General features: G+C 40.6%; 1 protein-coding gene and 1 non-coding gene across 2 annotated transcripts in view; both read left to right on the top strand.

Annotated features, from left to right (window-relative positions):
- NPSR1 (neuropeptide S receptor 1) overlaps positions 1–26,232 on the top strand; it is a 138,846-nt gene that overhangs the window by 94,705 nt on the left and 17,909 nt on the right. Inside the window, 4 exon segments of the mRNA XM_060304945.1 lie at positions 1,980–2,083; positions 7,435–7,528; positions 13,589–13,790; positions 24,049–24,125. Coding sequence (XP_060160928.1) covers positions 1,980–2,083; positions 7,435–7,528; positions 13,589–13,790; positions 24,049–24,125 — 477 coding nt within the window.
- On the top strand, positions 21,359–21,465 carry LOC115853960 (U6 spliceosomal RNA). The gene has a single exon (XR_004039804.1). It is a non-coding gene; the product is annotated as a U6 spliceosomal RNA (small nuclear RNA).

Here is a 26,232-nt window from a genome sequence, read left to right as displayed (position 1 = left end):
TCCATAACTTTGTTCATGCTGTCATCTGTGCCAAATCAATGTCCTTCCCTCCCTTTCCCCTGACCTATCCTTACTGACCCTCCAGGGTTCAGCTCAGGTGTCATCTCATTTTGACTTCTCCCCACTCCAACCATATTCAGGCTTGGACTGGGAACCCTCAAGAACCTGTCAAAGGAACACTAAAGCATGCCGGGAGCTGGTTTTGACTTTTCTGAGTGTAACAGTTTCCTAGAATCGTTCACAGAAGAAATTTTAAAAAGCAAGAGTAATACATGGAAGTAATTAAGCCTTTAAAGTGTACACTTTGTTCCTAAGGTCCTGTTGATTACCATTTAGGAAAGGCTTATTTGCATTGTCCTCAATTACTTAGGCAACTAAATAGCTTTTACTGATCAGATTGAGCAGCATTTGCTTAATAACAAATAACAAATGCAGTGGCACAGTCTATTGATAGTCTCCTCCCAGAGATGGGCTTATTTAAGCTTGAGCTCCAAGGGGAAAGTTTTTTTACTGAAGTGCATTATAACTGTTCATAGAACACTTAGATCTAGAGAAACATAAGCTTGGGGGGTTTTTTTCTCATTATTTTTAAATTAAGGAATAAGTAAACCAAAAGAGCATATCCAAGTAATTCCAATGTCCATTCCACTCATACAATGAGTCCACATCTGCCATGAAAAGCTCTGTAAAATTCCTATTTGATCAAATCACAAGCCCACATCTCTGAAGACCCTGCTCTCATCTGACCTTCTCAGTTAGAACTTCTCTGATTATCCAGAACTGCCGTGAGATTTCTCTCCTCCAATATTTCTGACAATTTTCTGGTAGTTCCCATGTGCTTGCCAATGCTTCTAATTGTTGTTACTTATAGAGAAACAAAAAGGAAGAGACAGGCAGAACACTGGTGTTCAATATAAAAATGCCAGCTGGGGACTTGGCAAGAGGCAGGCAACACCCGATCATGGAAGGCTTTGATGCTAAACTAGCGGCTCAGACTTCACCCTATTAATGGTGAAGATCCAGAAAGAGAAGATTTACCCTCCTGCCTCTCAGGTCCTGGACAAAGTGTTATAACTCATCTCCCAAGAAAGTGACCCTAAGTCAGTGAATCAGTCTTAAATTCCAGTCCTATTCATCAATCAGCAGAGAATCCCTGAAGCACTGTTTTGAGAAAGATTCTGGACCACATAATCAATTAAAGATATTTGTCATGGGGATGGGGGGAGAAGGAACTTCTAGACATACAGCATATTTTACCATAGCTTCTGGAGACATCCGTACAACTTATATAGTCTGTAACTTTAGAAATGAGCACAAAATCTCTAACCTTGGTCTCATATCTTGGCCTCAATTCCTCTGTAGTTTAACCAACTAAGTCAATGAAATTGACAAATCACGCACTTGACTTTTTCCAAAGGTGGATTTGAAAGGGGAAAGAAGAAGAAAGCAGAGGAAACTGGGGAAGGGGACCGTACTTGGATGTAGGGAGGTAACGAGAGGTCCAAGTTGTAAAATGATGGGTGCAGAAAGGGAAATTTTGAGGGGCTTCATGAGAATAAATATTTTCCTTTTCTCAGTTTTGCACTTTATTGATCCTCACACAGTCCTTGTTTTAGTACAGGTCTAAACACCTTTAAAACTCCTCTCCTCTGACTTAAAAGGTCAACTCTGTGATTAATATAATTCCTCTTTAGTCATTTCAAAACTCCTTCCTAAGTAGGTACATCTGAGTGGCGTGAGGCTCTAGTAAGTCAAGTAACTCCTGCCTTGTCTTACATTCCCTTAACGGCCACCTAACAAATCAGAAAAAAAAAGGCTCTAGTAAGTCAAGTAACTCCTGCCTTGTCTTACATTCCCTTAACGGCCACCTAACAAATCAGAAAAAAAAAAAAAAAAATCTCCCCAGGAATTCATTTCTACTGTAGCATAGCTGCAAATTTGAAAGAGGCTGAAATCAACCACTTGTGTGTTTTTGTTAGACTCTTTCACAGGACTGGTTAACATCTTGACAGATATCATTGGGAGATTCACTGGAGACTTCATGGCACCTGATCTGGTTTGCTGAGTAGTCCGCTATGTGCAGGTATGTAGCACCTTTCAAATGTGATGAGACAAACTGACACCAAAATTAGCTCTCGGATTCTTCATAAGGAAGATAATATAAAACCCTGCACTCTGATGCAACAAACTGCTCACTTCTTCCTAGTTGAAAGGAGAAGCAAAATTTCTAAGATTTCTTTCATGGTTTTTTTTTTTTTGGTTGTTAAAAATAATACCTATATAAAGAAAATACAAATAAGAAACAATAAGAACATAAACATTCATATTTCAAGCATTAGGTAAAATTTCTGGGTTACTATTCCTTTTGACGTATTCTGGCTGTCTTAGTCCATTTAGGCGGCTATAACAAAAATACCACAGAGTAGGTGGCTTATAAAAAATAAACATTTATCTCTCACAGTTCTGGCAGCTGGAAATCCAAGATCAGTGTGCCAGCATGGTCAGGTGAGGGCCGCCTTCCAGACAGCAGACTTCTCATTATTTCCTCATACACTATGACCAAGTGGGGTTTATTCCAGGTATGCAAGGCCAGTTCAACATTCAAAATTCAATTGATGTAATTCATAACAACAAAAGGTAAGAAAAGATTATATGATCATATCAATAGATACAGAAAAAGCATTTGACAAAATCTAATACCCCCTCATGATAAAAACTCTCAGAAAACTATGCATAGAGAAAAGCTTCCTCAACTTGATAATAAACATTTACAAAAAACCTACAACTAACCTCATACTTAATGGTGAGAAATTAGAAGCTTTCCTCTTAAGATTGGAAACAAGGCGAGGATGTCTCCTCTCAACACTCTTATCCAGCATCATACTGGAAGTTCCAACTAATTCCAAAGAACTAGAAAAAGAAATAAAAGGTACATAGATTGGGAAAGATGAAATAAAAACATCTTTGTTCACAGATGAGAAGTTTGTCTATGTAGACAATTAAGTGAAAAATAGCAAGGTTGCAGAATACAAGGTTAATATACAGAAGCCAGTTGTTTTTTCATATACCAGCAATAAACAATTTGAAGTTAAAGTTAAAAACACAGTACCATTTATGTTAGCACCAGATAAATGAAATATTTAGGTATAAATCTAACAAAATATATGCAAGATCAATATAAAGAAAACTGGGAAAACTCTGTTTAAAAAAAATTAAACAATATCTTAAAATGTATAGATATTCCATGTTCATAGATAGGAAGGCTCACTATTGTTAAGATGTTAATTCTTCCCAATGTGATTTATAAATTCAATGCAATCCCAATCAAAATCCCACCAAGTTATTTTATAGATATGGACAAATGCTGAAGTTTAAGGCAAAAGACACAGAATAGCAGATACAATATTGAAAAAGAAGAACATGGTTGGAAGATTGACACTATCTGATTTCAAGAATTACTATAAAGTTACAGAAATCAAGACAGCATGATATTGGAAAAGAATCAACAAACAGAACAGAATAGACGGCCCAGAAACAGATACACACAAAAAGTCTAACTGATCTTTGACAAAGGAGCAAAGACAATTCAATGGAGAAAGGATAGCCTGTTTAAGAAATGCTGCTGGAGTCATTGGACATCCACTTGCAAAAATAAATAAATAAGAATCCAACCAACTTTACACATTTCACAAAAACTCACTAAATATGGATCACAGACTGGAATGAAATATGCAGTACTATAAAACTACTAGAAAATAACATAGGAGAAAATCTAGGGGACTTTGGGTCTTTCAATGATTTTTTTAGATACAACATCAAAAGCACAATCCATAAAAGAAAAAATTGAAAGTTGGCGTTTTATGAAAATTTAAAATTTATTCTCTGCAAAAGACACTGTCAAGAGACTGGAGAAACAAGGCACAGATGAGAAAAAATATGCAAAACATACATTTGATAAAGAATTTATATCCAAAATATACAACAAAATCCTAAAACTCAACAATAAGAAAACAAACAACCCTCTTCAAAATGGGCAAAAGAACTGAACAGACACTTCACCAAAGAAGATACACAGATAACAAACAAGCATATGAAAAGAAGTTCAACATTACATGGCATTAGGGAATTACAAAGAAAAACAACGAGATACCACTACACACCTATTAGAATGGCTAAAAAAATTTTTTTAATTGAAGATATGAAATGGTACTGAGAATGGGTAGCTACAGGAGGTCTCATTCATTTCTTGTGGGAATGCAAAATGGTACACTTTAGAAGACAGTTTCATAGTTTCTTATAAAATTTAACATACTCTTACCATACGATCTAGCAATTGTGCTCCTAGGTATTTACCTAATTGAGTTGAAAACTTATATCCACACGAAAGCCTGCATAATAATGTTTATAGCAGTTTTATTCATAATTGCCAGAATCTAAAAGTAAGATGCCCCTCAAAAGCTGAATGGATAAATAAGCCAAAATGAGCTATCAAGCCATGAAAAGTCATGGAGGAATCTTAAACGCACATTGCTAGGTGAAAGAAGCGAGTCTAGAAAGGCTACTTTTGTATGATTATAACTACATGACATTGGAAAAGGAAAAACCATGGAGACAGTAAAAAGATCAGTGGTTGCCAGGGATTTGGAGGGATTGAATAGATAAAGCACAAGGGATTTTTAGGACAGTGAAACTCTTCTGCATGATACTGTAATAATGGATAAATGACATTATGCATTTGTCAAAACCCATGGAACTGTACAACACAAAGAGCGAATCTCAATATAAACCTTGGACTTTAGTTAATAATAATGTATCAATATTGGATCATCAATTTTAAAAAACTGACCACACTAACGTAAGATGTTAATAAGAGGAGAAAGTGTGGGGAAGGGGGGCTAATATGGAAACTCTCTGTCTTATCTGCTCAATTTTTTCTGTAAAAGTAAAATTGTTCTAAAAAATAAAGTATATTGACTTTTTTTAAAAGTCGGTTCAGAGATTCTACTTTAAATGAATCCAATCTGGCATTTTTCTAAATAAAAATTTTTAAGTTTTCTGCATTTAAGTCTCACTTTTCTGCAAGAATTTTTTTGTTTTTTTGGTTTCATATTTCCTAGGTCATTTTTGTCAGAATTGAGGGTGGGGTAGTGAGAATTTAGACATATGTCCTCAAGCTGCCATCTGTTCTACAAATGGTATCCCATATGTTGTTGACATGTAGAATTTTCATTGTTGACATTTATGAATTGACTATAATTATACTTTAATTTCCTTCTTGACTCAAGTTAATTATAAGGGTGTTTACATTTCCAAGTGGTATTTTAAAAAAAAGAAGATACTAATTTCAGCTTTTACTGCGTGTTGTTTTAGATATGTGAATTGTATAAATTCCACTTTTTGGAATCTATTGAGGGGTTTTCTTCTTGGTAGTTTAGTTTATGACTAATTTTTGAAATATTGCCTAGATATTTTACAATAATGTGTATTATTCTTACAGTTTGTTTAATTATTTCTAGCTATGTATTATTGTGTTTTTTTCCTCTGTAGAACTTTGAACATCTTAGTTATGTATTTAGTGTTATGTTACTTGTTACATTTAGGTTTATTAATATTCTATTGCCATTGTGTCTTGTATCTATTATCACTATAAATAATCCCTTTATTCCATGTAGTGCTTTTTGCTTTGAATTTAATTTGTCTAACAGTAGTACTGTAATGAATGCCTTCTTTTAGTTTTCAGTTGCTCAGTATACGTTTGGTCATCACTCTATTTTTTTTTAACATCTTTATTGAGGTATAATTGCTTTACATTGTTGTGTTAGTTGCTGCTGTATAACAAAGTGAATCAGCTATACATATACATATATCCCCATATTCCCTCCCTCTTGCATCTCCCTCCCACCCTGCCTAGATGTTTGAAGACTCCTGAAGTTAAATACTCTTTTTGACTGTGTCTCAAAGTAGATCTCTTTTTATTGACTTTGCCTGCTCCTCTGGGCACTCTACTGTGACCTTTCCTCCTGCTTCAGATTCTGAACTTGTGTGAGCCATCTCACTCAACACAGCCGCGGATGCCGCCATTCTTATGACCGTCTCATCACAACACTCTACCCGATGGGGTTCTGCCCTTGGGAGCTCTCCTTCCCATCCTTCTCTGATGCCATCTCTTCAACTGAGTGTGGCCAGCCTTAACAATTCTGAGTTCATGGATCCCACGTAAAAATCCCAGTTTTCTCTAAGGAGACAGTCATCTTAATTTTGTTGTTGTAAAATTTGGCCATCATTTCTCTCTCTGACCGTTCATCACCTTTTTAGCAAGACTAGCATTTCTTCTTATATCCCTCAGGGGAGCCTTCAATCTCTGATCAGTCTTCAGAACGCCCTCCCTATGGCACCTTCTACAACACTGATGCTGGGATGCATTTGTGGTAGTGTTACAGAGATAAAAATAATAAAGAACAACGATGTAGTTGATCGTTGTTTGTCTGAGCCAGGGAATGAACAAAAAGATACAAATTCAGACAAAGGTTACTACCAAAGTCATGTTATTTCTATTTCATCTTATAAGAAATTCAGACACTCACCCTTAGATTTCGCTCTTCGAGTTACTTTTCTACCACTCTGAATTTGACCCAAAGGTTACAAAGCAGTGATATGGCTAGACTCCTGGTAGAAATGAGGCTCAAAGTTATTTGAAAAATTTCCACCCTGATCATCTTTTCAGGGGTATTTCATTTAATTACCTTTTGACTATGCTCTTCACAGAAGAGATATTAACCTCTTATATCCCAATTTCCTTCTCTGCAAAGTATGCAAATATCACTAAAGGGCATGGGTAAGCTTAATAAAAGAGAGGGTGGGAAGGAAGAAGAGGGGACCCAAGGGCTGACCCTGGTGAACAGCTCTGCTGCAGAAGTGGATGAGGAAGGGGAGCTCTGAGAGTGTCAGCACAGATGGTGATAAATGATTCAAAACAGCACATGGGCTCCCTGAAGCCAGATCCCTTCTATCATCTCTCAACAACTCACATTGATTAAAGGCAAATGAATGTTTGTTTCTAATTATTCTGGAATGTCAATTGTGGCAGAGAAAATTAGTTTAGCTTTAAAAGTCAATTACAAACACATGTACCACGCAAATGTCAAGAGGGACTGATCCTTGGAGAAATGCAGCGTCTCCGAAAAGCCAAGTGAATGAGTGAGCAAGTGAGAGCTGGAAGCACTCTCACTTGTCACAGCTAGCAGTGCAAATCCCAGCACCACGAACAGCAATCTTCTTCCTGACATGGGAGTCAGTCATTCCTGTCCATACTCCAAACGTCATCCATCCCTTGGTTCAGTGCCAAGGTTTCTAAATAGCACAAAATGCTCTTCTTTCCATGATGTGCATTTCCTCACCTCTGTGAGGCCACTCACCTCTCATTTCTGTCTTCAGGTTGTGCTGCTCTATGCCTCTACCTATGTCCTGGTGTCCCTCCGCATAGACAGGTACCATGCCATCATCTACCCCATGAAGTTCCTGCAAGGAGGTGAGCTGGCTCAAACAAGTACGATCCTTGGGTGAGGGTTTTCACTGATATTATCCTCTTAGTAATGGTCTTTTCCTTCCCCTTTCTTCTCCTCTTCCACTTCCTCCCCAACTTCATGAGTCTGATTGTCCAAAAAGATGTAGAAAAGAAAGTTTGGGTGCCTGGGAAAATGCTGATGGCTTCTATGGATGGCCAAGAGCCACTAGGAAAGGTGCTTTGCTGGGCCTACTTTGTGACCATTTACCTTGACGCTGACGCTGCCAGGTTTTTGTTTTTTGTTTTTAAGAGCAGTGTCAACACGCATACCTATCCAAACTAAAGAACACTCCCACTTCTACTTGCTTACTTTGCAGAAAAAAGCACCTTGCTCTCCTTACCCTAAAACCATGGAAATAATTGGAAAGATGTTTTAATTTATAATTATAATAGAAACAAGGAAAACCCTCTTTGATCCAGAGGTAGCAAAGAATCCCTGAAAGAAGGAAGCAGATGGGTCAGAGGGAAGGCTGAAACCACACAACCCACAATACACACAGATGATGATGCAGCGATATGGCAGAGGTCTTCCTAAATAGATCGTGTAAATGTCCAGAGCAAGAAGGACTCCAGGAAACTGGCAGGATGATTCCTGGAGTACAATGAGGACATTTCATCACAGCACATCTCCCTTCCCACTGCTCTTCCCCTTCCCAGGCGTGCAGGAGGGATGGAGGTCTCTGCTTCCAAGTAGTGGAGATATTGGATTTGGAGAAAGAGTGGGGCCCTGGGAAGCAATGACAGCTTGGAATGATGGTGGGTACCTAGTCACAGGACTAATTGTCCATTCCTCCGCCCACAGGCAGAGCCCACTTACCTCTTTGACCCCCAAAAGCAAATAAGAAGCCAACATACTACACTTTCCCAAGCAGGCTGTGAAAATAATAAAATGAAGAACCTAATAGGAAACCTTGCCTACAAAAATGAGGTGCAATCAAATATCACAAAAAATGTGACAAAAGCCAAACTGTGGAAAATAGATAGTACGTTTAAAATACCATTCTGCAGAATTTACAACTAAGGAAGCAAAATTAATAGAGCAAGCAGAACTTTAGAATAAGTAGAATTAATGTCATCAGATACTACTCAATACATCAGGCAGTACTGACACAGATACTTTGAATGGCAACTTAATAATATCTAATAAAATATAAAATGTGCAGCCTTTTGACATAAAAATTCTACTTCTTGGTATCTTCTCTGGACAAATACTCACATGTGTGCATGCACACGCATGTGTTGTGTGTTGCAGCATTGCTTAGAATAGCAGGAATTCAATGCTAACCTTGGTGTCCCTCAATGGAGGAAAGGCTAGCATCCTATGTAGAAGTTTCAGTAGATTAGGTTCATTGAGTGCATACTATGTGCTATTCGTGATTCTAAGTTCTTTACATATGTTAAATACTTTAATCCTCACAACAGCTCTGTGATGTCAATTCTATTATTATTTGCATCTTAATCTGGGCAATTACAATTCAAAGAGTTAAAGTAGTTTGCCCAAGGTCATACAGCTAGTAGGTGCAGAGGCAGGATTTGAACCCAGATGGTCTGGGTTCAGTTTAGGTGTCCTTGATTACTGTCTCTCAGTGAGGAGGTGGCAGAGCCATGGAGAGTAATATGCATTGACATGAAAATATCTACATCATATATTGAGTAATAAAAACAACATACATGCAGTATCATACTGTATGATAACATTATTGTAAAGAAAAACTCAAAACAATGCTATATATTGTGTACAGAAAGAGAGAGAAGAGTGTGAGAGAATGCAAGAAAATGTGAGGTCTCAGAATAACAAACAACTGCCTGCAAAAATGTACACCAACTAGTCCTCACGTCTGGGGATGGGAGCTGGACTCTCCATAGAGAACACAGGGACTTACATGCCTTTAGGGAAGTTTTATACCAGAAACATATCAGTGTGTTGTGTGCAATTGAAAGTAATTTTAAGATCGAATTTATACCTGTTTCTCAGGCTTTTTTAGGTTGTGTGAGTGTAGGAAGGTGTGCAATTCGCACCAAGCTTTCCAGACAGTGTCATGCTCTAGCATCTTCTCCGGCAGAGAAGGATGCAGGGGAGGGCACGAGGGTAAATGGGAGAGACATTTTATGATATATGTATGCAAAAGTGTGATACTCTTACTCAGCCAAACACTTATTTACGTCCTGCAGGCTCTGGGAAGGATTGCATTTGGTGTACAAAAAGACACCCACACCAGAGTATTTCAAGGCGAAAGAAATAGGAGTAAAGTGAACTTAAGTATAAGAAAACATGTGAGGGGTGTCCCAGGACACTTGCTGGAGGTCGAGGCTTTGGGCTCCACAGTCAAGAGGGAAACATGGTCAGTTACATGTCTCACCACCATATTCATTAGATAAAAATTAATCAACTGTTTAGCTTATGGGAAATAGGACTGGTTCTGGGAGATACTGCGCAATATTATAAATCATGTCCTAAATTACAGGAAAGGCAGGAATGAATATTATAGTGTTCTTTAAAAGATGTAAAGCAATTTACTTCCTCACTATAAAATTAATAGACGCTTCATTTAGGGCACTTGGAAAATAATCATCTCTAATAGCTTCAGGGAAAGATGCAAGCTTGGAAACAGAAATTCGCCGTTTTCCCTTCCTCTGCCCAATCCCAACTGAAGTCATAGAAGAAGCCTACAAATAGGAGGAGACCTGCAGCTGGGATGGGAGCCAAGGAAAGACGCCATCCAAAGACCAGAAACTTCAAGGAATTCCCAGCACACAGGGAGCAGATTAAATATTAACAAGGATGCCAAGCCCCCTAGGAAAGCTGCATGGCCTTTCAGGAAGCTGAAAAGATCCGCACGGTGATAGGATGTGGTAGTTGGTGGAACAGGGTGTAAGAAGGTCCAGAGAACCTTGGGCTAGAGTCATCTTGCTGCTCCAGCACGTTAGAATGTAAGGGCAGCTGTGAGGGGCAGGGTTGGGGGTTTATGTGACGGAGCTGAGAGAAGGCGGGAGAAAGAGATTCCCCACAGAGCAGCATAGAAAATGGAGCCAGTGGAAGCCAGGAGGAACTCTCCTGTGGCTGAGCAAGCACATGGCAATGGTAACAAAACCAAGGGAAGGAGAGCAGAAATGGGGGGGCACATTTTTACTGATGTTTTATTGCTTTTTACTAAAGTGGTTATTTCCTAAGCCAGCAACTCCAGAGGAGTTGTCAGTTTTAAAGCTCTTTAGTAAAAATAACTGTGAGAGTAATTAGAAAACCATCAACCCATAATGAAGAGAGATATATAGTGCCAGGTATGAAAATATAATATACAACTTTGATAATTATAACAATATGATACTGGAACCTATCTAAAGCATATAGAATACCAAATCAGTTAGAAAAGAATGAATTTGCCAGTGTATCGTGTTAGAATAGCTGTCTAGCCATTTAAAAAAAATAGATCACTACATGTCACAGTTAATTACAAAGTAAATTCCAATTAGATTGAAAAAGCAAAAATTTTAAACATAAGAGGGTATGGGTATGGGTAAAACGTTCATCATTTTGGTGAGGAAAATATCTTTCTAGGAAAGAAATCTTGCAGTTCTTTAGTAGTCAAAAAGATCATTTCTATATATCTTTCATTTACTTGTCGCTTTGTTTCTTAAAAATTTCTCAAAATTTTTTCATGTCCTTTGCCCACTTTTTCAATTGGTGTGATCTTATTTCTTTGCCAGAGTTCTTTATAAGAAGGATATTAGCCCTTTGCTTGTCATATACAAATATTTCCTATTTGTCATTTTGCTTTTTTTTTTTTTTTTAAGGTACGTGGGCCTCTCACTGTTGTGGCCTCTCCCGTTGCGGAGCACAGGCTCCGGACGTGCAGGCCCAGCGGCCATGGCTCACGGGCCCAGCCACTCCGCGGCATGTGGGATCTTCCCGGGCCGGGGCACAAACCCGTGTCCCCTGCATCGGCAGGCGGACTCAATCACTGCGCCACCAGGGAAGCCCTCATTTTGCTTTTTAAGTATGTTTACAATTTATAAATAATTTTAAAATTTTTATTTAGTAAAAACTATTTTTATTTCCCTTATTGTTTCTGCTAATTGAAGAACTGCAAGATTAAATATTTGGATAGGAAATCTTACCAACAAGATAACTAGACTAAGAGGAAAAATCCTCAGTGCTGGGCAACTATAAGGAAAAGGACACTTCTGTACACTTCTAGTGGGAGCCATAAATTGTAGACACTTTGGGGGAAACTTAGCTATATTTGCCCCAATCTTCAGTTTCTAAGAGTTCATCCTAAGGAAATAACCAGAGCAGTGCAAAGAGACGCATATGAATTATTTATAATACAAAATAATTGGAAACAATTTAAATACTCAATACTTTGAAAAATTGGAGTTTAGTCTAACCATGGAAAAATTTTATTTTGTCCGTGTTTTTTATTTTATTTATTTATTTATTGTGGTACGCAGGCCTCTTACCGTTGTGGCCTCTCCCGTTGCGGAGCACAGGCTCCGGACGCGCAGGCTCAGCGGCCATGGCTCACGGGCCCAGCCACTCCACGGCATGTGGGATCTTCCCAGACCGGGGCACGAACACACGTCCCCTGCATCAGCAGGTGGACTCTCAACCACCGCGCCACCAGGAAAACCCATCTACTTATTAATTTTTAAGTTCATTACTACATTGAAGCACTGTTTACCACGTAAGGTGACTGCAGGGGCTTTTAAACTACGTAATTATCACTGACATCAAGGGGCTGAGTTTTCAAACAGGAGCAGAAGAGCTCCCACTCCACTGGATCACTTGATCCATGTACGGTGACGACAGAAAGACCTAAAAAGACTGTATTATAATTCCACCCCAAGGTTCCTGCTTGTTCAGTGTGCCAGTAATATCTGTTTTCTAAATCTTTCTAATAACTCTTTTCAGAGTGACAATTCAGCAAGAACAGAACCCCAGATATTATTCTCCCAAGTATTTGGGATTGAAGATTCTACTAGAGTCCCTAGTTTCTTCTAGAATTGTTCTCACTTCTTATAGCTCCTTGACCACACCCTACACACCTCTCTACGATACCACCAGACTCTACATTTCCCTCCCCACCCAGAAACATGCAACTGCTTTCCAATTTGAAAGTTGGAAGGTAGAGGGAGGTCTCCTGTCCCTGGATGAAGAAGGGCCGCCAAGACCAGTCAGCACAGACAGCACAGCTACAATGGGGATGAAGATGAAGACCTTCAACAACAGCTTAACAGAAAGCATCACATCAAAACAACTCTTTTCAAAAAGCTCTCTCATGTATATTAATTGTCTCTCTCTAGCCCCATCATGACTTCATTAGGTGAGCAAAGTGTGTATTTTTTTTTTAAATCCCACTTTAGAGAAGAACTCAGGCTGAGACTGAGTGATTTGCCCAAGGTCAAAATATCACATCTGAAAGAGCCCAAATCTAGTGTGTAGGGGCTTGGTTTGAATGAACCCTGCTCTCCAGAACCAAGCCCAGTGTTCTTTCTCTGCCTTACAATTCCTCCCTTGTTCCTTCAAATGAAAGAAGGCTACTTAACATTTGGCAAACAGCTTTCAAACACTGTCACAGTGCTTCACAGTGCTAGGTACAAGAGAAGGATGACAGACAGACCAAAGTCCCATCCCTGCCTTTGAGGATGGGCAAGGTACAAGAGACAAGCATTCGCACAGCAACCTATCAAATGTATGTGGTACAAACTGAGCTCCGTAGTACTTTAGGAATGGGTGCATCAACATCTCAATCAAGCAGGTAAATCGGGGAAGCAAAAGAGGAGAAACTGGGGAACACTGACCTTATACCAGGCAGTGTTCCAGCTTCTGTGTAAGCATACTCTTTTTAATCCCTGCATCAGCCTTAGATGCTGGTCCTATTATCCCCTTTTTATGCATGAGGAAACTGAGGCTCTGAGAGTTCCAGAATCCCTCTTCCACCATGATATTTTTTCACACTAGATGCCAAGCGTGCTCCCAAAGGATGTTTCCAGATGCCCAAGCATCCCTCTCTTTTCTCTGAGCAGAAAAGCAGGCCAAGGTCCTCAGCGTGATTGCCTGGAGCTTCTCTTTCCTATTCTCCATTCCCACCCTTATCATATTTGGGAAAAGGAAACTCTCCAATGGTGAAGTGCAGTGCTGGGCCCTGTGACCCGACGACTCCTACCAGACCCCATACACGACCATCGTGGCCTTCCTGGTGTACTTCATCCCCCTGACAATCATCAGGTAAGAGGCCAGCAGGCCAGACCCATACAGGGGCTTTCCCGGTTCACCAACTGCTGCTCTCCTCCCCTATAGGTCACTCATTGCTCCTAGTGTCCTTTGGGGAACGGGCTAGGTGACAAGATTTTATCTAAAGATGCTATGTGCTAAGCTCAACTCCTCCAAAGTGGGACAAAGAGGAGGGAACTAACATTTTCTGAGTATGTGCTGTGGGGCAGGCATTTTACCAGGTGGTTAACATTGATCTCATCAACCACACTACAACTCTGTGAAATAACTATTATCCCCATCTTATAAATGATAAAACTCAAACTCAGAGAGATTAAGTAACTTACCCAACATTACGCAGGATTTAACCCCAGGTTTGTCTGATTCCATATCCTGTTCTTTCTCCTATATCATGCAACCTTTCAAATATAAGACATAGTACCAGTTTCAGAGATCTTATAATCGAAAAGACAGACAAACTTGAAACAAAACTGAGCAAAAAAATGCAATACACACAAAAATATGTTAGACAATGTACGCGATGAGGTCAAATAATGGCAGGGAACACTTCTTGGAAGCATCCTTTGAAGGAAGAAAGGCTTCAGATAGGAGAAGGGGACGGTGGAGAGAAAGCAGTTTCCCTGGTAACTGGGGGTCAGAGTGCGTATGGTGACAGGAAAGGACAGGCAGGCAGTGCCGATGGAAAGGAAGTTGGCAATAAGCTCTTTCTGGATGGGGTGAGACTCAATTGTGAAGGGCCTTAGGAACCAAGCCATAGTATGTTCCCTTTGTCCTGCAGCCAATGGTGGGCCAAAGATGGTCTTTCAACAAAGAAGACCACAACCACCTGGACAAGGCAGGGTCTCCCTTGGTCACATGGCAGGATCATCTCTGAAAGAGTGGCTCTGCACGGGTGGACGGGATCAGGAATTGCAGGGAGATACCTGGCATGTTGAGTATGTATATGGGTCTTGCTCATCCTGCACCTTCTGAGTGTCCCCAAGCCTGCCATTGAGTGTCACGTAATTCGTCCTGGGCAAAGGAAGATCAGCCTTTGGGTTTCAATAGTATAAATAATGCTGTGATAAAAACCTTTGTACTTAAAATTATTCATGAGTCTCTGATTATTTCCTCAGAACTCATGCTAATAGAATTGCCAGATCACAGATGATGCTCATTTTGAGACTTTTGATGCATCTGCATAAACCGCCCTATTAAAAAATGTGTATTCCTGCCGACAGCAAACAAGAGCTCTCATTTTTCCTCCCCTGACCCAGAGGAAGGTGGTGTCATTTCTTTATTAAGTCTTTGCTGACCACAGAGATTTAAAAAAGTATCTCATTGTTTCAATATGCATTTCTTAGATTAAGTGGTTGCGTATTCTTCAAGTGTTTTCTGACATTATAGGAATCTCTTGTTCTTGCTCTTCGTTCGTCTTTAGTCTCTTAAGATGCTAAAGCTGGAAAAATGTTATCCACCACATAGTCCAGCCCCTAAACTTTTCACGAGTAGACTTAGGGCTAAAAGAAGCAAAATGACTTGCTCTCCATCAGCAGCAGAGGTTGAGCTGGACAGGAGCAGAGTGATTCCCACTGTTAGCCCCTCAGCCTTACTGAGATTGGATATTGTCCAGTCATCTCTGCTGGATCTACAAGTTAACATCTATATTGTATTTCAACTTACTGCTCTCCTCTCCACCAAGCTGAATCTGGGGGGAAGCCTGAAGGGAAGATGAAGGTTATTTAGACAATCAATCAAAGGTAAGTAACAGCCACATTAAAAGAAGCCCATGGAAGAGGAAAGAGGCCAGTTGCAGCGGTAAGAAAGTATTTGGAAAGAAGTGACTCATGACGTCACAGGCAACTGACACATCGATTTCGGTGGCAGCAAATGTCCCAGCTTCTCTCCTGATTAATTTCCCATCAGCTCCTGAAATCAGTCAAAACCCCTGCTCAGCAGGGCGGATGCAGCCATGAACCACAGGCTCCCAACGTGCTGTCTGGCCAAATCCCTCATGCGGGGCTTTCACTGTCTGAAATTTCCCCCATTAATTCGAGCTGCCTCTTCTTCTCCTCCAACTTGCCTACCGCCCAACTTGTGCATTTTTGTAGTGTCTTTGGAAAATGCAAAGTCTAATTTAATGATTAAAGGGGATGATTTCAAAATCACTCAGCCCTTGTCAGACAAAACAAAGGCCTCAGTAAACCCTGCTCCTTGCTCCTTGCTTCCAGCTGGGGTAGAACCATGAAAATTCAGAGTGACCTTGCTCTGTCTGTCCTTGAGCTTCCCTGAAGCATTTCCTACCTACTCAGTTATCATCTTCCCTCTTCCTCTTCCATGGTCAGGCTTCTGCAGGAGAGAAAGCTTCTCTCTGGGGGATGCAGCATAGCAACTCCCCGCTTCTTGAACCAAGACCAGGCCCAGATGGAGTTTTGTGAAGAATTTGTTTGCCAGCTAGTTGAGGGATAAGTTGCTATAATTTCATCTCTCTCAGAGCTAAAGCTCAACTCTTTTTTTTTGTTGTTGTTTTTCTTAATCACACTTTGTTACCCTGAGCTTGATTCTGTTGCTAGTGACTCTTTCAGATAAGGTTAAATTCTTAATTCCAAGACTGAGTAGACAAAAGAAACAACACAGATAAGGTGTTCATGCTCTTTATTAACCATGCCTCATGCTTTATTGTCCCTCATGCGTGATACATATATACATATATATATACATATGTGTACATACATATATATACATATATGTATATATACATATATATGTATATTCTTTCCAAATTGATAGGCAAAAATACATATATACTATTGTTTTAATTCGCATTTCGTTCATCACAGATGAGGTTGAACACATTTTATATGTTCGTTATTATTTTTGTTTTTTAAGTAAATTACCTATTCGTATTCTTTTACCCGTTTTTCTCCATTTTATTTTATTTTCTCTATTCTCTGTCTTTAGAGATATTTTTTATATAAAAACTTTTCCTGTTTTTATATGATTAGGATATTTCCCTAGTTTGTCCCTAGTTTGCCTTTTTATTTTGAATGTGATTTTATTTTGCTTTCAGTTAATAAGAGTGACATAATTAAGGAGAGAAATCATGAATACCTAAATTAGAAAGTCAAATGACTCGATTTAAAAAAAGAATCATAGGAAAGCACTTTGCAAAACTTTATATAAATGCATGTGAAAATATGAATGAAATGTATATGGCTTTTCTGCAATATATAAGCATTTTATATTTTAGTATATTCACATCGACACACAATTTTCTTTACATTTTTTTCATTTCTTTTCTTTCTTAGGAAATTGTCCCTTTCACAAACTTATCTATACTTTAACTTTTTAATGATTTATAATTTTAATTATTTGAAAATAATTTCAGTGTTGAGAGCATGTTAAAAATATCACCTTAAAATATTTGATTTTGATGTTTAATTTGATTTTTATGTAATATGAATTAGAGATCTAAGTTAAATTTTTTTTTTTTTTTTTTTAGTGCTGGGTCATTTGTTCCAATATCACTTACTGAATGATTTATCTTTTCTCTACGGTATGAAATGGTAATTTTATCATATGCATATTTATATTATAAACGCTCTTATTGTTTCTGAGCTTTCTATTCCCTTCACTTTATTCTGTTTTTATTTTCTCTATTCTCTATCTTTAGAGAATTCTTTATGCAATAACCTTTTTCTTTTTTAATATATTGCAAAAATTTCCCTAGTTTGTCATTTGTTTCTTCACTTTGAATATGGTTTCATTTTGTTTCCAGTTTGTAGTGATTGACATAATTAAGAAAAGGAGAAAACACACAAATAACTAAATTAGTGGTTTTTCTGCCCCTAACACCACATTGTTTTCATTACTGTAGCTTTATATACATTTAATATCTGCTAAGACAGATCGCTGGTCCTTTTCAGATTCCGTGGCTATTCCTGGAGAAGCTGCTCACACACTCTCCTTGCACCCACTACTGCAGCCAGAACAAGCCATCTCTTGTTTCCGGGACACCCCACACTCCTCTCACCCCTGGGCTTTTGTGCACATCATTCCTTATGCCTGAGCACTCCTCCAGTCTCACCCTGCCTTGCTTCTGGCAAAATGATTCACATTCTTTCTGTCTCATTTCAAATACCAAACCCCACACGGAGCTGCCCCTGCCAATCCTAGGCCGCATCCCGCCTCAGTTTGTCCATGTTGCCATTAAGGCTTCACGGGAGAGTCATTGCCTGCTAGTGTGGCTACATTTCTTGAGTACATGGACTCTTGTCTCTTAATCTCTAGACTCCAAACCCAGCACGTAACGTACACTTCATAAATGTTTGATTAAATAAACAATGCAGACCTGACTGATGAACTTCATCAATCAGACAGAAGTGTCATGTCACTCCATATCTCTCTCTCACTCTCTCACACACACAGACACACACCCCCCTAGTATATAAATTTCTGGTTATTTAGTGCCTAGATCAGTTTCTGGCATATGGTAGATACTCCATAAATATATGTAAAAGGAAAGAAGGAAGGAAGAAAGGCAGAGAGGGAGGGAAAGAGAGGAAGGAAGGAGTTGTATTGTCAGTGGCAAACTGTCATGAGAGCTGTGTATGGATAAAGATTTAGCTGTTCTGTCATTAATTAAATCAGGCTGCCAGGACTTGAAACCACAGTGACTGACAATAAAGGCAATACACTATTTTTCTGGGTCAACACAACTCCTGTTGTTTCAAAATTTACTTGACACAGCTGTCTAACTGTTGCTGGGAAAGGTTTTTAGCCCTGGTGTAATTGCTTTACTTTAGCTATGGTTATTTTCTTGCTACCTAATTGATTTCTCATTCTCCTATCATTTTTACTCTGTGAGACAAAGGCAGAGGCTTAAAAGATCCAGAGCCGACAATTGCAAAGGAATAAGAGGAAGAAAGCACGCTTGTCATGGAGCACTGATTTATGTTACACGAAAAAAAACCCATCTTATTTTGCTTGGGGAAAGGGGAACAGACCGTGGGAAAGCCCCAAGCTGAGGTCAGTACAGTTCTATGGACTACAAGGCCATGGTGGGTAAAAGGGCCCAAGATCCTAGCCAGCACTGTCCATGACATGAAGTCCAAGGCCAAGGTCGGATGACCCATCGCATCGGTCAAGGAAGTGACATCCTATATATTCTTACCTGAGGGGTGGCAAGAGTTAGGTCTTTTGAAAAAGCCAATATCACTAGCCTGCCAGGTTATGGTAGATGCTTGTGTTTGAATTTCCCATATCCATTCCACTCTAAGCCACTCATGGCAACCCCTCCCCTCGGCATGTGAATGGTTCAGGAACGGCCACGTCATCCAATTCTAGCCAATGAAATGTGAGCTCTCTGAAGAGCTTTTGGAAAGATTTCCCCATTCGAAGCAACAAAAGAGTATGAAATGAAAAATAAAAATCTTCCTTCCACTTCTGCCCTGTCCCCCTCCTCAGAAGTAGCACTGTTAAGAATTTCTTATATACCAGCAGTTCCCAACCTTTTTGGCACCAGGCACCAGTTTTGTGGAAGGCAATTTTTCCACGGGCGGGGGTGGGGGGGCTGGGGGAATGGGAAGAGAGGGGCTGGTTTGGGCGGAATTGCGAGCGATGGGGAGCAGCAGATGAAGCTTCACTCCCTCACCTGCCGCTCACCTCCTACCGTGTGGCCTGGCTCCTAACAGGCCACGCACCACTACCGGTCCACAGCCCGGTGGTTGGGGACCCCTGCTATATACCCTTCCAGGACTGTTCAATTCATATACCAGCATATACACATGTATAGAAACAAATTATACACGCTGAACAATGTCTGATCTTTAAAAAAACATGTTAATCAATCATTTTACTTTCCTGTTTAGAGCCATTCAGTGGATTTCCATTGTTTCAGGATAAAGTGCAAGACCTCTAACCCTGCACTAAAGGCCATGTGTGACTTGGCTCTTGCCTCACTCTCCATCCTTATCTTAAGGCACACAAGCTGCCTTACTCACCATGCTTCAGCCATGCTGGCCTTCCCTAAGTTCTTCAAATGCGCATGATCCCTCCTGTTTCAGCAACTTTGCACATGCTGTTCCCTCTGCCTGAGTGATCATCCTCTTTTGCATTTAAAAAATCAATTTTATCCTTCAGATCTTAGCTGAAATTTCACCTCCTCTGGGAAGGTTTCCATGACCCCCAGAACAAGCCTTCTATTATATACTCTTGTATCTCCCTATATTTTATCTTCATAGCATTAGTATTAGTGAAGTTAACTAATAAAGGGGAGAGACGCTTTTGGTCAGGGAGCATCCTTAAGCCCCTGCTAGGAGAAGAGTAAAAAGGACCGTGCTAAGTGAAGCATCAGCTCCCCCTACACCCCCTCCCTATGCTTGGCCTCTAATGAGAACTTCAGAGCACAACTGGACATCATCCTCAGGCCCCAAAATGAGGCAAAGATGCAGGCAGAGATGGAGCCTGTGGCTCCAAGACTGTGCTGGGCCTCCTTCAAGTCCCCAGGCCTGTGCTGAGTCCTGCAGCGTTTGTGAAAGGGGCACTTTTGGTCTGAGTGGAATGCTCTCCATGTGTCTTGAGGACAGAGAGAATTTTTGTTCTGTTTCCTGATGCTCCTCATACACAATCCAGAAGCAAGACTCAGGAACTGGCCTCAGGCATCCTCTTAAGTACTTAATGCCACTTGAAAGGTCTTCCTCTGGCTTTGACTCCCGCACTCTCCCACCGCCAGGAGCTGCCTTCATGAAGGTAATGAAGGAAAACGGGTCTGTGTCTGGACTGTCTTCCATAAAATCAAGAAATAAACCAGCCAGTTGCAGGGAAGAGGTATTTTACTCAATCTTAGTGACCCTTAGGTTTTCAGATTTCTAAGAAACTTGAAGAAAAGCTACAACTGCTAAGGGAGTGGAGATAAAAGACATGGAAGAAGTTGACCCAAAAGAATGGAGGTGCTATTCCTCAGCTCTGTTTCTGAGAATGGGCTATTTCTAGGTCTGCTTGATCTTTAAGATACAACTGCCATAGACAAAATTCAGCGTGCCTAGTGTTACACCAGCATGGAAGCCCCAAGGAAGGGGGAGCTAACTGTCACTGAGGAACAGAGGCAGCTCAGAAAGGTTTCACAGCAAAGTGATATATAGAGAATGGGCTAAAAAAAAAAAAATGAATGTATTTTCAGGAAGAAAGGAAAGCAAACACAGAGAAATGGAAGACCTTGGATCTCACATTCACCCAAAGTCAACCACATACTAAGCATGGAATCGGGGTTAGTTTAGTTGGTTTCTCCTGTTGCCCACATGGAAAAAATGTGTTGAGAGACAGTGGGAAGGGAGGGAGGCAGGATGATAATCATAGAGATGAAGAAAGCAGAGACAGATTGTGGGAGACTTTGGATGCCCTGCTTGAGAGACTGGATACCATCTTATAGGAAAGTGGAGGCACTGGAGGGTTTTTAAGCCAGGGAATGATGCTCTGTCCCAGAGCTCCAGTTCTGATGGCGGGAGGTGTGGGCATTCAAGATGCTAGCAGAGTGGAGGTGTTTAGAAGACTATGGCAAATAATCAGGCAAGAGATTATAAGGGGTGCTTGCTTTGTCAGCATGTATACTAAAATTAGAATGATACAGAGAAGATTGGTATGGCCCCTGCATAAGGATGACACATTAATTTGTGAAGTAATGCACACTTCTGTGTTTAATGGGTACAGAGTTTCAGCTGCGGAAGATGAGAAAGTTCTGGGGATGGATGATGGTGATAGCTGCAGAGCAATGTCAGTGTACTTAATGCCACCGAACTATACACTTAAAAATGGATTAAATGGTAAATTTTATGTTATGTTTATTTTACCACAATAAAAATATCATCAAAATATCAATATTAAACAAAAAGAGATCATAAGGGTCCGAAGTGATAGTGAAGAGCAGGAACGGAGAGGAGGGTACAGGTGATGGAGACATTTTGAAGGACAGTCCATAGAACTTGTTGATTAATTAGGTGAAAGAAATCAGCAAGAAGGAGGAAATGAATGTATTCAGAGTGCTCTCTGACGCATGACTGTTACACCCTGAGAAGTGGCTGGATTTGGGGAATAAGCTAAAGAGGCATCTTACTTATTAGTTTTCCTGGCTAACAGTAAAGCTGGTACTGGCTTTCCACCTGCCTGACTGATCCTAAGGAGACGAGGTGGGGGTGACTAAAGCCCAAACCCCTAACACATAAAATCTTTCTTAATTTTCCATTGTACATATGGCTGATGGTCAATAAGTATTTGAATTATTGATCAGTTAAGCCCTGGGGTTGCAATTGTAGTACACAATTAATGCTTGATGGTGGTTGTAACCTTTCCTTGTATTTCATTTACCTGGGAAAAAGTTTCCCTGCTCTAACAAATATTCAACTTAGGGTAAAGAATAGACTCATTAGCAGTTTTCTTTCTCATTTTTTCTTTAATGTAGACAAACAATTTCCAGGAAAGTCCCTGGGCAGGTATATGAGAAGGAGTGAGGATGCTCCAAAAAGGCCCCGAGCTTTCCTGGAACACTCAGAGGGGTTCTCTGAGCAGGGGAAAATCAATAAGGAGGGTTTTACCACAGCCATTAATTGAAGTATATTCTAAAGATCATTAAAAGCAATTAGTGCTTTGTCAGCTACTGCAAAATAGAACTCTGATTTTTTTTCAACCAAGTGATTCTCAAGAGGGAAGTTGGTGCAGTTTTAAACTGAAGAAGTGCTTTGTCTCAAAGTTTTTAGTCAAGGTTCTTAATAAAGTAGAAATGTCAAATAGCTAATTAAACGCATGCATGCTTATATTTATCAAAGGGAACAAAGGATACAAAATTTGCTAATGCTTTTGAGTCATTAACACTTTTTTCCCTTTTAGGTACAGATTATATCATGTAAAAGTAGGTGTGATATTATGTGAAAATTGGGGAAGAAATAGAGGAAAGAAAATGGCATTTATTGAACCTCTGCTACTTTTCAAGCCTGTGCATAGCACTTTAAATGCTGTCACATTTGATCCCTATAAACCTCTTAAGAGGTTTGTACTACTACCTCGATTTGACAGTCTCAACTGAGGCCCAGTGTCTTAGTGGGTTCGGGCTGCTATAACAAAATATCACAGAGTAGGTGACTTCTAAACAGCACAACTGTATTTCTCACAGTTCTGGAGGCTGGAAGTCTGAGATCAGTACAGTACATCTGAGATCAGTACAGTACATCTGAGATCAGTACAGATCAGATCTGCCAGTACATTTGGGTGAGGGCTGTCCTCCAGGTTGCAGACTTCTCCTTGTAGCCTCACATGGCAGAAGGGTCAAGAAAGTTCTGTGGGGTCTCCTCTTATAAAGGCACTAATCCCATTCATGAGGACTTCACCCTCCTTATGATCTAAGCACCTCCCAAAGGCCTCACCTCCTTATACCATCACATTGGGGATTAGGATTTCAACATGTAAATTGGGAGAGGAGAGGGACACAAACATTCCTCCTATTTCGCTCAGTGTATTAGCTATGTATTGTTGGGTAACATATTATCATGAACCTGGTGACTTAAAACATATACTTATTATCTCACAGTTTCTGTGGGTCAGGAGTCTGGACAGTTAACTGGGTCCTCTGCTTAGGCAAGGCAGCCATCAAGGTGTCTGCCAAGGCTGGGGTGTCATCAGAGGCTCAACTGAGGAAGGATCTTCCTCCAAGCTCCCCTGGGCTCCTGGCGGAATTGATTTCCTGGGGCTGTAGGACTCACAGCAACTTGCTTTTTCAAAGCTAGGAATACAGAGAGACACTAGCAAGACAGGTGCTACACAACTATGTAATCACAGACATCCCATCACTTTCACCCCAATGCATTGATTAGAAGCAAGTCACAGGTCCAGCCAACACTCAAGGGGAGAGGATGACACAGTGATGTGAACACTAGAGGTGGGAATCATGAAGGCACATGAAAGCCTGTCTAAAATCAAGGTCATGTAACCAGCAAGTAGTAGAGCTGGTTACAAATCTAAATCTTTCTGACCCCAAACCCTGTGTTTTGATTCCAGTCTAAGCTCTGACCACATGAGTTATCTTGGAGAGATCAGTTAACTTCACCAGGTCCAAGCCTCCTGGCTTAAAAAAAAGAAGGAGCTGCCATCTACTGTGATTCTACAGAGGTGGGCAGACCGTGGTTGAGAGACCCCTGACTCCACACCTCACACTCAGGAAACTCGGAGTGGTCTTCACAGTATGGACCCACCAGACATTTTATAGTATCTTTGGTCCTTTCCGCAGTGTCATCTACGCCATTGTGATCAGAACGATTTGGGTCAAAAGCAAAGCCCATGAGACAGTGATTTCCAGCTGCTCAGGTAAGTCTCTCATCTGCATTACCCAACTCTTAGCTAATTTTGCTTCTGTACAGGTTTTCCTCTAGCAAATGTGAGCTTGGGTTTTATAACAAGCCTGCTCTGTTATATCAGGGCCCAGCTGGCAGGTCAGACCCCCAAAGGCTGTCCCGGGCAGGCTCTGCTTTCTCCATGTGGCTTCCCTAAAAACTGAGGAAGGAGGACTTTGGGCCTGGCCAAGTTGTGCCAGCAGAGTCCTTCGAAGCAGTCTTTGAGCCAGGATCTGAGGGTCACCCTAGTCTGGCAGGTCTGGCAGAGAGGCCTCCTGGAGGACTCTGGGATGAAAAGAGAGGACAGTGCAGGGAGGAAGCCGCACATTCAGCAAAACACGAGGACAAACATTTCTACTTGGCTTACATTCTACAAGAAAACTGCCGTCTATCCACAGAACAGTCCTGGACCCTAGGACAGTCAAGGCATGGTTCATGCCTTCCCCACTGTCCCAGCACACCACCGCACAGCAGAATGAGCCCGAGGCTGCCAGCTACAACCCTTCCCCAAATCCCGCTTCAGCAAACCTTAATGCTGAGCACCGCCTACACAATAGGTGCTGAGACTTGGAACGCCACCCTGCTTCCCAGGCAGACATTGCTGGGCCTCTGAGGACAACCTGGAGAGAACACAGCAAACCAAAGTGCCCAAAAGAAAAGAGAAAGTGTTCCTGGGTGTCTAGTTACTTTAATGTGACTAGTTCTGAAGGAGGGGACCAGCTCTCCTCCCATGGAGCTTCCACACCTCCTCCCATTCCATGTACACACACAAACGCACACACTGAAACACCCAGTCTCACATACACACACACACACTTACACGCCCATATGCACACACATATACATACTCACCCACATAAGCTCACACAAGGGCAGCAAGGTATAACACCGATCCCTGGAGTAAGAAGTGCTCGTTTCTGTTCCAGATGTGCCACTAAGAGCTGTGCCACCTTGCAAAGTCATTTAACCTCTCTGGACTCCAAGGGGTTAAAATGAGGGGACAGATTAGATTCTCTCTAAGTCTTCCTCTTTTCAGACTTTCAGCTGTTACCTTTACTGGACGAAGACAGAGCTCGTTTTCCTCCACATCGAAGCTACTTCTTTTAGTGTTACTTAGAGAAAGTTAAGAGGTTCATTATTGAGCACTAATAATCTGTATCCCTTTTCCTAGGAGAATTAGTAGAGATGTATAAGTCTTGGTGTCTTCAGCTGAATTCAGTTCAATTCTGCTGTGTTCCAACACGTGTCAGGAGTGGTCCAAAGGACCAAGAATGCCAAGGAGTAAATAGCATGGATCTTGACTATAGGAAGCCTACAGTCTTGTGCACTGGGTCTCAGCCCTAGCTGCACAAGAGTGTTTCCCAGGGAGCTTTTCAAATGCACCAGTACCCAGAAACTGCTGCCTGAGAGATTCTGATTTACTTCATCTGGGGTGGGGTCTGGGCATCATTACTTTGGAAAAGCTCTTTGGATGATCTTAATGTGGATCCATGGTTGACAGCCTCTGGTCTAATAGGAGACACTGTCACAGGCAGCTGACTTCCACTCTGAGTGACGAGTATAACCCAGAGGTGTTCACAGGCTGCTGGGAAATTTTCTACCCATGAAGAATCTATCATTTGCTTGTGGCTCAGCACAGATCTTTGTGCCTCCCTCATGCTGGTCTAGTCTTTGCACTCTGGTTCTTCTAGAAGAACAAGAGTAATCAGAGGGGATAAACACAAATGCATTCATTTTATTCTCTGTGGGTGGCTGGCGATGGTCAAAGATCAGAATATTTGTCTGAAAAAAAAAGATGGATGAAGGCATCCTTCCTATATCAGATATCAAAGAAATACACCAAATAGTTGTTGAACAATCATAGAATTACATGAAAGGGGGACTAGAACAGGACAGAAACTCTAAAGGAAACCTAAGGTATTTAGGGTATGATGAAGTAGTTCAGACTGATAGGAAAATAGAGATTGTTTGAAAATTAGTGTTGTTGAGAAAACTAACCAACTATTTTGAAATAGATGGATAGGTAAATAAATAAAAAAAAATACACATGATTGCTACCTTATATGCTATAAGGAAATAAA

Source organism: Globicephala melas, chromosome 9 (genome assembly GCF_963455315.2).
Source record: "Globicephala melas chromosome 9, mGloMel1.2, whole genome shotgun sequence".
Lineage (NCBI taxonomy): Eukaryota > Metazoa > Chordata > Mammalia > Artiodactyla > Delphinidae > Globicephala > Globicephala melas.
This window is presented reverse-complemented; position numbering and strand designations above follow the sequence as displayed.